General features: G+C 44.9%; 1 protein-coding gene across 2 annotated transcripts; it reads right to left on the minus strand.

Moving 5' to 3' along the window:
- Window positions 1-2,450: 2,450 nt before the first annotated feature.
- Window positions 2,451-13,409, minus strand: LOC6533883 (paired box protein Pax-6). 2 transcript variants are annotated; one of them, XM_002094547.4, is made up of 6 exons: window positions 12,700-13,409; window positions 7,749-8,006; window positions 5,368-5,508; window positions 3,656-4,111; window positions 3,413-3,597; window positions 2,451-3,232 (listed from the first exon to the last, which is right to left on the minus strand). In XM_002094547.4, the coding sequence occupies exons 1-6, from the start codon at window positions 12,932-12,934 to the stop codon at window positions 2,579-2,581; spliced, it is 1,929 nt and encodes a 642-aa protein (XP_002094583.1). In that variant the 5' UTR covers window positions 12,935-13,409; the 3' UTR covers window positions 2,451-2,578. The 2 variants fall into 2 exon arrangements, with proteins under 2 accessions (XP_002094583.1, XP_015050315.1); XM_015194829.3 differs by having other exon boundaries at window positions 2,712-3,215.
- Between the last annotated feature and the right edge of the window lie 1,690 nt (window positions 13,410-15,099).

Consider the following 15,099-nt stretch of genomic DNA (forward strand, 5'->3'; position numbering starts at 1 on the left):
CCACTGGATACCCCCCCGTCCTCCATCACTTTTCCAAGTTGTCAATGCCGATGTCGATGGCCGCGATCTTGCATGCGACAATTATATGGGGCCCTCTGTGCTGTGCGACGCCAGTTTGGCTCCCGATCCCATGGCCAAAAGCGGCAACTCTCTGTGAAGAGGGCCAAATCCAAAGGGGAGGAAGCTGTGGAGCCAGGACTAGTGATCCGGCTACCGGAGACGCAAGGCTTTGGCCACTCCGTTCCACGCCGCGCCGCTGATCGATTCGGAGCCAATCGATCGGCAGCATCATGCAACCGCGCACAGCCTTCAGCTTCAGCATTTGGCGTGGAGATCCGAGTACAGCGGTGCCACCAAGGGGGTTCCATGGGGCTAAAGCAACCCACAAAAGGGTGCATTCTACCCAGAAATAATACATTTCATAGCAGACATATCTAAGCAATGGCTGCTTGGATAAGCTAAACTTAGTTGACAAGGGCTAGCAAAAAATTTAAGATATATATATAAACCTTAACTAATATCCCTTTAGCACTCGCCCCTGAACTCCGGTCCTCAACTGCGGCCCATTCCTGCTCCTTAGCTTAACAAATCGTGCCAAATAACACAACATAATGACAACAAAGCAGACGACGACGAGTTCGAGTTCGAGTCCGCAGACGATGTCCACTTGGCTGCCTTTGGTCTGGGATATTGGGATGTTGAGCAGTTGGGGAACTGGGAGTCGCAGGTCGGTGATTGCCATTTCAAGATTTTGCCACTCACACCAGCAGCAACAACGTGGGGATGGCGAAAATTAAGAGATATTTATAATAAGCACGAAAACCACTTAATACTAACGCCTTTGGCAATTAACAGGTACAGCCAACGGACAACGGCTGAATTGGCGGCAAGGATGCAATCGGAACTCTGCGATGATATGCAGTCCAGTCTTGGTTGGGTATTCCAGTTCCATTCAGGGATATTGGGGATCGCAAACGAGGCTGCCACTACGAAAATAGAGCGGCACATGACCCCAAAGCGCCACTTTGGACACAAAGGCAATTTCGGAGAAAAACTATTACAATACAACAGATTTACTGAGATAAAAGTAGATAGCATACATAGAGATCCGAAATAATAAGTAATAATAATGGATCATTTTGTAACTCATATCATAATAGATTGTTAAAACAAAGGGTTGTCTGCTATAATGGATATGTGGGGATATAAACAACTGGCAGCAAAGTTGTATCACTAAATTTGAGATATATATATGTATATAGATGGTTAAATATAAAGCAATAACACATTAAGCCCTACTACTAGTAAGCTAGTAATATATACAGTAATTAGATGATAAATTTCACTGAATTAATGCTCTATAATATTTTTTATATATCCAACCTAAATCAATTCATAAAGTAAGAGCAAAATAAAAAATTCTGAAATATCCATTTACCATTCTCTTGACTGGATTCAGTACATATTTTGTATATCAATTTAATGGCGCCCTGATGACAAGAGAAATTCCCGCACTGTTGTTGTAAGCAGCTCATGTCAAATGGACCTTTAATTGCATTTTTTCCGGTGTAGCGCTGTCATGTGGAGCACAAACCATTTCGACGACTCATCGAAAGCCGCAGGTATCCATCCAGGTATGGAGATTCAGGCTTTAATTGTTTCGCATTCCCCTGCAAGGGAGGCAGTCAGTCAGGCAGGCGTCTTTCTTTCATCACCGATCGACGCTGGAATTGACGCCTTCGGTGGCTCATTACAATCCGGACAATCAATAATGGATTGCCAGATGTATAGATGGATGTATAGATGGATGGATGGTGCTAAGGTAAAGAGAAATAGTTGGCGCATAGCGCGATTGATTCACACCGATCAGCGATGAAATGAATAACTGTTTTCGGGTGCTGCCCCCGTGGATCATCTTGAATCAACTCTTGAGCGAACGATTATGGCAGTGGTTTTTTGATTTGACAGGCGTTAAATTAAAATTTAATTCGGCCATCTATATAATTATAGTGATCCATCCGAGCATACACATTGACGACAAAAACGAGGACGGCGACGACTACTCGCCAGCGCATGTAATTAAAGCCACATTAATCACCCGGCTCCAGCGATGGATCCCCCTCGTATCCCCTTTCGCATCTCCTTCAAATCCCCACCAGATCCCCTCCATAACCCCTCAGATCTCCTCCAGATCCGCAGCATACCCAAAACCCATCTCTCGCCAGGCACTTGAGTTCGTGAAGCAGCCTGTGTGCCACTGGGAGACTACAACTCGATGTCTGCTTTTCACTTCGCTTTTGGTAGCCACAAAATTGTCAGATTTGTCCACTTGAGTTATTTTCGAAAAGTCTCTTTCGAGATCTCCACAATTCCCCCGTTTGTGTTTCGCCAGGTGTCAAAGGGTGTCATCTTGTGAATTCCCAAACCAATTATACGAAACTCGTGAGAACTCGTATCGTTTCGATTTTATTTGTACTCAGCACGCGGTTAAAAGTTGCTTGTAGTGATAGAAACTGAATAAATTATGTAATAAAAAATTGCACTATATTCTCGATTTAAAGCGATAGGAATGAAATGGTCACTCGGCGTCGTGCTCCACGTTGATTACCTCCTGCACATCCTCATCCTCATGCTCACCCTCCTCCGAACGATAATCCCGTCCAGCGTGGGCCTGGCTCGATGACGAACCATGGCCCAGATTGATGGGCGTGCCCATGTACTTGGCTATGTACTGGCGGGCGAAACTGAGGGCGAAGGCCGCCGCCGAAGCCGTGGGCAAGGTCAAGGGCATCGGCAAGGTCATGGGCAGGGCGCGAAATGCGCTGTTCTCACCGCCCATTGATAATGGAGCTGATGCTGTGGGTGAGGCAGTGGCCACCACCGCTGCTGCTGACTCTGCCATGTGGTGGTGGTGGATGCTGCTGCTGTTGCTGCTGCTGCTGGTGGTGGTGGTGTTGCAGCTCATGGTGTTGCAAGTGTGGCTGCTGCTGGTGTTGCACATGCTGCTGCTGGTGCTGCCGTGGTGGTGCTGGCTGTATGGATATGGCTGCTTCTGCTGGCCAGATTCTGCAACTGGAACTGGAACTGGAACCGGGACGGGAGCCGTTGTGGTCGTGGCCGCCGGAGTGACCACCGGCGTGGGTGAGCTCGATGTCGAGGGCGAGTCGCGCTGCTTGAGCAAGTTGACCCGCTGGTGGCGCCGCCATTTCGCTCGTCTGTTGGAAAACCAAACCTGGTTGATCAATCGGTGAAGAGACAATTTGTTAGTCGATAAAAGAAGAGACGGGGATTCGCTGTGTGTGTTCATCACTGGAGCTGCTAGCTCCGTCTGTGTGTTGGTTAGTAGGGGGTGTTCGATATTGGGAGCTTTGTTGGTATGCCAAAAAAAAACGAGGAGGTTCTATCGACTCACCTGCACCCTGGCTTCGCTCAGCGCCGTTCGGGCGGCCAGTTTCTCGCGGGTGTTCACACAGGGATAGTGCGACTTGTCGAACTCCTTCTCCAGCTCGTCCAGCTGCTCCGGACTGAAGGTGGTTCTGTTCCGCCGGAACTTCGGCTGGTCACTGTCCTGCGACTCGCTGTCCTCGCCCTCGATGTCTGCAAAACATTTTTGGTTTAGTTTAAATGGCATTTACTCTGATATTTCTTGGCTCACCTATCATCCGGTTGGCATCTGCGTCCGGGGAGCGGCTATCCCGACTCCCGGAGTCCGGCGACAGTGCCGGCAGCGAGAGGCGTCCACTCCCGGCACTACTATCTCCGCAGGCACTGCCACTGTTGGTGTGGTGGCCATTGCTGTGGTTGGTGTTGCTGTTGCTGCTGTTGGGATTTGAGCTCATGTTGCCATCGCTGCCATAGCTGCTCCCACTGCCACCCGGCTGCAGTGGAGCACCAGGTGCAGCAGGTGGCGTGGCCAGGGGCACTGCTCCCCACAGCGGATGATGCGCCGGCCAGGTGGGGAAACTGGTGTACGGATGCGGGTGCGTGGGATGGATGGCATAGCCGTAACTCGCCGCCCGGGCAAATTCCGCAGCTGCCCTTTCCGCCGCTCTATTCCGCAATATGCGATTGATGCTGCTCACCGAGGGAGCAGTGGCATTGGTGCAGACGCCTTGGGGATATGGTAAAAAAAAATTAATGATTTTTTGGAAGTTATTTTCAAAATTCTAAGAATTATCTATGATACCTAAAACAAGCCTTTTTTCTAAATATTCCTAAAGTTTGTTGCTTGCCAAACAAATCAAATTGTTATCTTAAAAGCTTCAACCTTTTGTCACTTCTGTATTAAATTTATTTTATAGGATTTATATTGCGATTTTATCTCCAGATAGTTTACAATATTTAAAACATTAAATATTTATGAAAACATTTTTTTTGTAAGCTATTTAATAAACAACAGATTAGCTACTGAAATAATGAATGAATAGAATCCTACTGCTTAAAATCAGTTCATTTCAATTGTTAATGACAGTATTGAAAGGGAAAAGGAAGCTGATTTGGCTAGCCATTTATTCCCTGTCTCCTGCACCGGATGCAGTGCATCATGACCTGCTGCTGACCCCGCAATGAGCTGCAGATTGACTGTAATGAGCGGAGCGATTGCGATCTCGCCGTGTGTGTGTTCGTGCGTCTCATGCGAGAGATGGCTATCGGATCGATTCGTTGCACACTGTCCTCTTGCCCAGTGTCCACTGTCCACAGTCCGCACTCCTCTGACCATCTTCCACTGCCCACGGACAACTGTCGACTGATGGACTGCTGGCTGAGACTTGCCGATTGGACTACTTAACTGGCTCCTATTCTGAACGCGATTATCTCGCAACTTCGGCGGAGGGAGACCGAAATGAGTGACACAAATGTGAGCACATTTACATATCAATCGGACGACTCGCAGCGGATGTTCATAAATTAGCCAATCGATAAATCGAAATCTGCCGCAGTGGAACAATATCCAATGTATGTATATCCTACCGATCGATGCCTTACAACATTAAATGAGCCCTCGGCGGGCATTCGAGTATTCGAGCATTACGAGCACCATAAACACATCAATCCGGTGCCGATGCCCGTTGCTGATGGCTGCTCCCATCCAGTTCCTCCTGTCAATCTGAGGGCAGAAGCTGGAGGAGCTACAGGAGCTATAGGTTCTGGGAAGCTGGAGAAGCGCGTAAGCGAGTTGGAACCAAGTCCAGTCGCCTGTCGCGACCGTTGTCATTTGTTGGGCAATTTCGCTTTCGGGGGTTCCCTGTCAGTTAATTAGCCCAGCTACTCGCATTGTGTCCCTTCCCATTGGATACTCCCTACTCCCTACTCACTATCCCTACTCCATAATCGAAATCGGTATCCTCCCGGCCTTTGTTCACCTACCTTCGGTGATCAATCGCTCGCGGATTTCCCATGCGAAGATCGTCGGATTCTCGCGCTTGTACTGCTCGATTTTGGAGACGACAGTCGGGGTGGCCACCTTCGGCTTGGAGCCGCCAATTAGGCCAGGTGGTCGCAGGGTGCCTGCAAGATGGATATGGTAAATTGCGGGTTAGACATGGTACATGGTACATGGTAGATGCATCTTTAGTTGCAAGGAAGCTATAAAAGAAGGATATGCCTTATATAGTTTAAATTAATATGGTTCTATCACCAGAAAAGTGGTATGTATATCTAAACTAAATAAGTGATATATAAAATAAATTTAGTTTAAGTAAATATTTATCTTTAAGTTGTAGATATTAAAAGCAGCGAGTTCTCCCCCATTTTAATGTTATTCAAAACGATGTAAATTTATGTTTAATCATTGAGACTTTTGTTGTTTTGAGAACAAATTTAGCCCTGATTGTTTGTGAAAAATGTGGTCAATTAACCAAATGAATTTGGTAGCCACAAAATCTGTTCGCTCTAAAGGGCGTGTCCGGCTGTGTAAACTTAAGTAGACATATTCCGCTATTCCTCATCCCCATACCCATCCCCATCCCCATCTCCATCCCAGTTGTGCAATCAATTTGGCTGTTTTATTTTCTATTGCCAGTTTCGGTGCCTTGGGCTTGAGTATTGTGCGACTCGCATAATTTTCACATTGTTCAAAGCTGGCGTGCCCGTGTGGGCGTTTCGAATGGGTCAAAAGCCCTGCGGGCGCAGTGCATTGTATTGCTTTTGGAGGCTTCCACACACTAGATACTAGATACTAGATAGTAGATAGTAGATACTTCCACACATAGCAGAGATGGCAGATGGAATGGCAGATACCTGCTACCTGTTGACTGCCTGCTCCGAGCCACTAACTAACTAGACAATTAAGCCAGCAGCCGGCGTCCATTCAGCAGAGCGCTAATTTGAATATTTGACAACATCAGCTCAGCGGCCCCAGACTCCAAGTCGCATTGGTAGCCGCCGGAGCCACCAGAGCCACCAGAGTCACCGGAGTCACAAAGTCGGCTCAAATGATAATTCGTCGGAAGCAGTTGACAGGCGCGCGCGTTTATCTTGTAAATTGAGCTCTGTCGCCGGCTTACACAGCGAGAAAATGCCAGTAATTTTCCTTCAAGTCGCCGAATGAGCTGGTTAATCTTTGATTTCGGCTACTTTATAGCGAATTAATTACACTAGTGGAAAATACCGAGATATAGTTAGATTAAAAACCCAGATTAACTAACATTACTTTTGATTTCGAGTAATAAAAACTCAATTTTGCATTTATCACAGTGGCAGTAAGATTTTTTCTCGGCGCATTCGGCTGCCTTAAATTAATGAATGGGCACAAATGTACTTGTACATTTGTTTTCCAGCTAGCTTTTTGTGCAAAACGGAAATTATTTACACAATTTAAATTGACTTGAATGGGAATGAATGGCATCCACTCAGATCGGTTGGCGCGATTGGCAGCTACGCTAGTGAATATTTGTGAATGGGCAGATTTATTTGGCGTATCTTTTCCCGACACACTAAACAAAACAGCACTTCCACAGTTAGTTGCTATATCATTTGAATTGCGGTTTGTTAACTAATTATTGTTTAACATTTTCCTAGGGTTTGCAAGTGTGTTCTTTTCATCAGGAAGTGTTTCTAAAAAATGATTCATTGTTGTAGTTCAATTTCTTACTATTCATGGGTCTGACTTATAAGCTTGTGCTCCAAAAGAAATGGAACATACTAAAGGGTTAACATTTAAAGATAGAGTTAGAGATAGAGATAGAGTCAAAGATAGAGTTAGAGATAGAGATAGAGTTAACACAGAGAGAGATACACATTTGTATCTTTTAGATCACATTGTTATGTTTCTTGTTTATAGCTGTTTATGGTCGCTAAAAGCCGAAGAATTCTTTGCTTCCGGCTCAAGATTTAAGCTTGCAATTCCAATTAGCCACTTCGAGTGCAGATGTGTGCAAATCGAGATTGACATGGCTGTGTTCTGGGTGTTCTGGGCACAGGTGGCAACAGGTGTGCGGCTGCTGCAGACTTCCTGGGGAGGAGGAGTGGACGTGGGGGTGTCCAGGTGCAGGTGGGGGCGATGGCGATTGCCAATCGATTTGTCGTGTTTACGTGACCCCAACAAACGGAGCCGTGCAAATCGATTGGGACGCTTGGGAACACTTGGGGACACTTGGCAATTGCATTTGGGGCGCGTGTTTTGTGGTTCCGCGTCATGCCGCTGATCGCATTGGTCAGGCTGGTCTAGACCACGTCGTACTTCCTACTTTTCCACTTTCCTACTTCCCCACTCTTCAACAGCCCCTCGCTAATCCCCCTCCACTCACCCAACAACTTGGATACGGCTCCCTGTTGGGACAGCATATGCTGGGCCAGATCATATCCTCGCAATCCAAAGCGGGACAGCTCTAGTAGTCGATGCTGCGAGGCCAGGGCGTTAAGATTGGTGGCCGCCGCTGCTGCTGCTGCTCCTGGTCCCGCTGCTGCACTGCCTCCGCAGAAGATGCCGCCCAGCGCCGGAGCGGGGGGTGCTCCCTGGGTGAGGATGGGCGTGGAGGGACTCAGGCTGTGTGGTTGGGCGAGAACTGAAATGGGAGAGTAATCATTAGGACACTGAAAAAAAAGTGTGGCTAGAAGGTTTTAAGGAGACTTAAGCACCTTTTAAGATTTTATTTTATATTAAGGAAGAAAATATTATATTATAGAAAATAATATAGCTCATAATTAAAATATTTTGTATCTGAAGAACAAAAATTTAATTTTTGTAACCAATTTCAGGATAAATTTGAAATTCAAAAGTAATATTATTTAAATAAACAGGTAACACATTTATAGGCTGTATCCAATTAAATTGCATTATTAAATGGTATTGCTATTTCTTCCAAGTCTTCTGTGATCTTTCTCTAGTAAACACTATTTTTCTGAGTGCAGGGTCGCCAAATCATTAAACGTCAATTGGAATTTAAACGAAGCTGTTGCCGGCATTCCGCGCGTGACACAGAAACACCAAGAAATTTGTAGCCCGATCATCTGGAGACTCGGACTGGGGCTCCGATCATTTTGGGGGGCAGCTGCGATGGACAGCGGACAAATTTCGGTGTGTTTTTGATCGACGACGTCAAAGTCAGAGTCAAAGTCAAAGTCGAGGAGTAAGAGAATGAGGTGGAGGAGCTGCCAGGAGGAGCTGCTCCATCCTCTATCCCCCGTCCAGTGGCGGAAGTGTCAACGTTTATGGGCATAATGGACGCGGTGTGGTCCATTACCGCTGACACCGACTGCTGATTCCAGTCGGAATTTATGAAATTCTCGCTGGCAATTTGTAGGATGGAGCTGGTACTCTGGATCGCTGGAACTCTGGATCTCTGGATGTGTGGATCTCTGTATCGCGGAATCACAATCACAATCGAAATCGCAGGATCGCAGAATGGGATGGGATGGCAGATCGCTTGTCACTTGGCTGGCAGCAATTGGCCATTCCTCGGATGTAGAAGCTTTTATGTTCATTTTGACATTTTATCTGATCGCGAGAACTGCACACATTTTAACACCTCTTTTTTGGTGCGATCGAGCTCCGTGTGTGGCGACGGCATGCCATCGTGTTCCCAGTATGCACTTCGATTGGGGATCTCCGCCAGCATCGCCAGCTCCAGCAGCTCCATCAGCTCCCGGGCTAATTAAACCCCATGCAGATGGGACTGGGACTGGAACTGGGACTGGTACTTGGGACATGGACCAGCTTACTCCATTTAAAAGTGACCGGCTGCAATTTGTTGCACTCGCATGTTGCGCCAATTGTTGTGGCCGCGGTTATGGCCATGCTTGATTTATGCCGCCGGCCGCAGCAGTCGGCCAACTTGGATGTCAACAGGCGGTGGGTTTGCCCCCGGATTGTCCCAGTCCCGATCCTGGACTCACCATCGCAGTTGCAGTCACAGTCCAGATTCTATGGATCGACCGATGATTTACTACGCCATGCGACAGCTCCGACTGCCCTGCGATGCGCCTCAGTCAATTGCAAAAGCGGCTTAAAATCGCTGGAACCACGGCCCAAAAGCCAAACCATTCGCTTTTCTTCTACGTGGGGTACACTGCGATTTTAATTGGGTGCTCCAAATTTGCATATATCATTTATATTGTTTAGTTCAAGAGCTATGCTCTTCTTGTACAGTAGTCAGTTAAACGTTTCATAATATATAAAAGATATTATACATGATTATCTGAAGTACTATATGTTTATATACTGTAAGCTTGCAATATTTATGGTAAATGAATAATGATTTCTTCTTAAATAAAAGGATGAAACGATTGATGAAAATTAAATGAAAAGCTATAGTTATGTTTAAGTTAATATTTACAGCTGTTGCTAATTTAAAAAGTGCATTTAAATGTGTTGTTGATGTTATATCCCCCAAAAGTGGTTATATTTTAGGAGTAGCTAATGATTTGTCGCAGTGTATCGGTTCGCACGTCACCGTGAGACTTATAACAAGAAGCGATGCCGATCGGAGTTGGACTGAAGCTCGAACTTGAACTGGGGATCGCAGCTCGCCACAAGTGATGATCGCCTCGGAATTCAATTGATAGTTTGATTTATTGCTACCGGTAACTTTTTGCCGCTCCAACTCCGCTCCCCTCCTCCCTCCCCCCTCGCCCAGTCAGCGCATATAAATTAAAGTTGCTCGCTTTTTATGTGGCCCCTCGACGCATCCTCATCCCGATCTCCTAACCACATCCCCATCCCAATCCCAATCCCCTTCAGTTAGTGCTCGCTGATCTTGTTTGTCGCGCGCAGCGCATTACTCGTCCTCTGGAAAGCGAAGCTTCTGGTTTTTACTGCCAGTGCGCATTACTGCGATCTTCGCACATTTTCCTAAGCTCCAAGAATTTTGCTGCGGGGCGACGTGCTCTTACATAAGTCACTCTAATTTTATGCCATCCTCTATGGGATTTCATTGTACGGCTCTGGATTATGGTCGCCTATTAATTGCGACTAACCTGAATGGTACACACATATGCAAATTGAAACTAAACACCTTGATCTTCTCAGAGGTGCATAATTGCTTTTTAATTATGTATCTGCTGTTCTATGTTTGGCTTGTAGATTATGAAATAAAAGAATTGGATTATAATGATCTCTCATGACAAGTTTGGTAGTAAATTAAATTTAAATTTAAATTTAAATTTAAAAATCCCCAGATAAATGCTTATGATAATGTATATATATTAAGGAATTGTTATTAACTTAAAGACAATATAACAATGCAATAATGTTGTAAGGATTTTTCATGGAATAAAGCGGTTTGGATGATGAGCTTCGTTTAGACGTTAGTTAAAGTGCTTTAGGAAGGTGAAAATGTTCCGTATATAAATATTTTATGTATTTACAATTTTTTCGAAACTTTGCAGGTTAAGCATTCTAGCATTATAGTCTCTATATAGTAGGTAATCTCCACTGAAGGTGGCACACTTAGCAACTAGTAATACTACGCTATTCATCATATTCTCAAAAATGCCCAAAGAGTCCCGAAATGGTAGCCCCGATTCCTTAGCCGGAAGAATCGCCATCTGGGGTGACACACATATGCGCAAACGTAACGCAAGTGGCCAGTAACGTAAGGAGTGGTGTTCGGTCCCTGTACATATGAAATCGCAGACCTAACCTTACCAAAACCGAACTATAAACCATATAACCCAAACTGGGCCCCACCGAACTGAGGCACTCTTCGGACTCTTCGGAATCATTGTGCACACCTTTTATACGCTTGGCTTTCTAAGAATAATGCGAATACACGCACCACGTAACCTGAGAGCCCTAAGTATGGTTTCTGCCCTATGCTTAAACTTCAATGTATGCCATGTACCTACTGCCCCTTTCTGCTACCCCCCCACTGATGGTTCCCTTCACCAGCCCCCCGGCCCTCACAGTTTGGTGTCTCTTTTTCAGCGAGTCTCTGAGTTTCTACCTCTCGGGGCTCTTTTTATAATTATTTATTTATTGTGCAACTTCCAACACCTTCCAGAGACAAGTCAAAGCTTTGCTGCCCGCTGCTCCCCGCTTTTTCCATCCGGGGAATATACTGAGTGTGTGTGTGTGTGTGTGAGTGTGTATCTTGCAGATACATTCAATGGCCGCCGACGTGAACTAATTTTATTTGACAACCCATACTTGTGCAAAACAAATTGCCACTGATGTGCGAAAGACCAAAACAGTTGCCACAGCTTGTGTTGCTGCGTGTTGCTGCTGCAGCGTTGCTGCTGCTGCGTCGCTGTTGCTGTTGTGAAATTTCCAAATCATTGCACTGCTCCAGCAGGCATTTGACTAGTGCCACCAGTTTCTTTCGGCCGCTTGGCTTTTGTTTTAAACTGTTTCGGGCCTCCGATTCCGATATCCCTGTCAGTTCACGGAATTCGCCCGAAACTTGCGGCTCACATGGAGCGTGCAGCAACAGCAATGCCACAAGAGGCAGCAGCAGCCACAGACGCTGCAACGCGGCAACATTAGTAGTAAAATCAACTAACAAATCGCCGAACTTAGCTTAAATGTTAGAAGATAAAACATTTGTAGTTCCCTTGCAAAATAAAACATAGAACAACCGGAAAATCAGTGAGTTTAAAAGCAACTTTAGTAGCTCTTAAAGCTATCTGCTAAATAAAGTAAATCAAACCTGTATTTAAAAACAACAAACATAATTTCCTGCTATGAAAAAATGTTAAAAGAATAAAAATTGCACATTTTTTATTTCATGCTCTTGTGCTATTAATCGTACTTTATATTTGTAATCGTATTTTTTTTATATCTCGTTGCTAGAAACATAAAACGAAAATCTTTTTGGAAGTTGCCTAGTCAAATTCAATATGACATTTGGTTATAAGTACCAAAAGCTTGGATGTTTATTGATAATAATTATGATGATTTAAAAATATATTTATTCGAAATACATTTTTTGTTGTTTCGGTTATAATTTACTACTCTTCTAGCTTAAGCTTCCCAATAAAAAATATTTCAATAAAACTAACTAAACCCGCTTCTTTCTAGATGTGAGTTTTTATATATTTTAAAAGTCATCATTTAAGATGTTTAAATAAAAACTGAAATCTGTGCAAGCCCAAAGTGTTTCTCAACTCCGCCCAGTAAGTTAACGTGTTTCGCAGTCGACAAAGTCAATAAAATGTTGTTGTTCCGTTAGAAGGAATCGTTTTGTTTCGATTCAACTCGAACCAGAAATAAATTAAAATGTGCTAAAGAAGCCTTTTAATACTAATTAGCCAAGCACTCACCTGTGGTGGCTGCCGTGGGCGAAACGGGCGTGATTGCCGCCGGCTGGCCAACGCCTCCGGCGGAACTGCCCAGCAGCTGCAGATGCGACGGCAATGGCACGGCGGCCATGGGCATGGTTGCGCCGGGGGATTGGGAGGCGGCGGTGCCGGGAATTGCGGATGCTGCTCCTCCTGGCAGGGCGACTTTGATGGCTGCTGTTGTCCTTGTGGGCCCCGGTGAGGTGCTGGTTGCCATGCCACGCTTCCACTCTGAACTCTAAAACGCCAGCAATGCAATTGGTGTTTGCTCTATATTGGTTTTTTTTCTCAGTGAACAGGCGGCATTTTGTGGGGCTCTCTGTTTCACCGACGGTTTTTTGATGCGATTATTTGTGAACTTTTTTCGGAACGCCACTCGAAAACGCGCACCGGAACCGCTCGCTAGCTGCTGTTGCAAGTTGCTGTTGCTGCTTCAGTTGCTGCTGCTGTTGCTGCTGCTGTTGCTGTTGCTGCTAATGTTGCTGTTGCGTCGTGTTGTTGCTGCCGCTGCTCAACGCTCGCTGACTCGACGCGCACCGCACTTCGCACTCAAACTCAACGCCCGCCGACTCGCTGAATGAGACTGAACTCGGAGCCACCGGCAGCGCAATATCTTACTTGGCCAAAACCTGGATCGGGTTGCTATAGCTGTTCCAGTGCCAGTGCCCGTTGTTGCTGCATTCTGGTTTGCCTGTGGTTGTGGTCGGTTTGCCACTGAGCATTCAGGGGTTTTTTTTTTTTCACCGCCTCTGAGTCTGAGTGTGTGTATGTGAGTGTGTTTGTGTGTGTGTGTGCTCGCTTTGAGCGTCGCCCCATTGAGCACTTCGCTGTGAAAATGAGAGGCAAAATCAGAGGTGGATGTGAATGTGTAGAAAAGCGAAACAGTTGTAAAAGTTCAATAATTAATTACTCGACCGACCATTCGATTTCAGTGCATTGTTTATGAAAACTTTTGTGGCCAGAGCTGCGCTACCAGTTGCTTTTGGCCGTTTAATTGAGCAGCGATTTTGTTTGGTAATACATACGTGGTGTTTGGTGAGTTGGAAAAGTTTTTATATGGAAATGCCGACACCACGAAATGGCTGTCAATCATCGATCACTAAAGAGAGCACTGAAAAAAACCTATAGCAGCTTTTTGTATGCAGTTTATGTGATTTTCGGGAATGGAAACAAAATAATATGATAAAATCGTAACTAAGAGATTACTTAATCTTGAAATAAAAATGGAAAAGGTCTATATTTCCTAAAAAATTAATATTGCTTTTACATTTAAAAGCGTCTATAATGTTACTTTTTTATTTAACATGGTAGTAAAAATACATATGCAATAAACTGTATTATATACATCCGTTAATTTAACATATACTAGAAGTATAATTTTAAAAAATACAACAAAAGTACTAAAGGCAGATTCTATTAATAATATATTTTAAAATATTAAATTCATGTACATATATGATAAAATTGTTTTAATGTTTACAATACTACTTATACTACTGCTAATACTAACAGTTTAGGATAAGTTCTAGCAAAAGTTATGGATAAACATATATTATAAATAACGCTTAACACATAACTGAAAAGCGATTTCTCTGTCTTACCGCTTGCAACACCTAAAGCCGAAATTCGAACTTATTAAATAGTAATTGTATAATATAACTAATTTTTCTGCGTGATATCAATATCCTTGGTGCTGCTATCCTCTGCTGCTGCCTCAAAAACGAGGATGCGCAAAAAACGCATTACACGGGACATTGGCGGACATAAGTGACTTGGCCGGACGAGAAACCAATGAATCCGCGTTGGACGCGACTCCACTCGTTTTGGCCAACCACCGCGGTGGCTACTGGCCAGGTGGGGTGTGCAGTTTGGGTGGCAAGAAGGTGGTAAGCAGCGATGTAACCGATTAACTAGGCAGAGAGAAAGAGAGAGCGAGATAGGGCTGCGCAGCAAAGGAGCCAGAGCGAGAGGGAGGGTGCGATGCATTGCGATTGCAGTGGAGTGACTGGAGCGGCACGAGGTGAAGATGGGTCGGCTAATTGATTTATTTCGCCCACTGTTCCCCTTTCACTCCCACTTGTTCGCTGGTTGGCTGATTTACAGAAATCAGGAGCCGTGTAATAATGGCCGCCAACTTTTAAGTCTGTGTATGTACATACATACATACATATGCATGTGTGCTTGTTTGGCCCTTTTAAGTTGAAATGATTTTTGCACAACCAGAGGTGTTGTTTTTGCAACTCCCCATTGCTGCCGCGCTTTTCTATGCCCCTCGTTTTTCCAGGGGGTGTGACAGAGAGGCGGCGAACGGACAACCGCCCACACTGATAATAGAAAATAATCAATTTTAATGGCCTATAATTTGCCAGCGCAAAATAACAA

Source organism: Drosophila yakuba, chromosome 3L, assembly GCF_016746365.2.
Source record: "Drosophila yakuba strain Tai18E2 chromosome 3L, Prin_Dyak_Tai18E2_2.1, whole genome shotgun sequence".
NCBI lineage: Eukaryota > Metazoa > Arthropoda > Insecta > Diptera > Drosophilidae > Drosophila > Drosophila yakuba.

Bases quoted from the DNA above. Each gene is read 5' to 3' on its own strand.
- LOC6533883 (XM_002094547.4), bottom strand. From the start codon at position 12,934: ATGGCAACCAGCACCTCACCGGGGCCCACAAGGACAACAGCAGCCATC. The intron at 3,598-3,655 runs GTGAGCCAAGAA...AATGTTTTGCAG, and splicing joins AGATGCCAACCGGATGATAG to ACATCGAGGGCGAGGACAGC. The intron at 3,233-3,412 runs GTGAGTCGATAG...TTGATCAACCAG, and splicing joins TGAGCGAAGCCAGGGTGCAG to GTTTGGTTTTCCAACAGACG.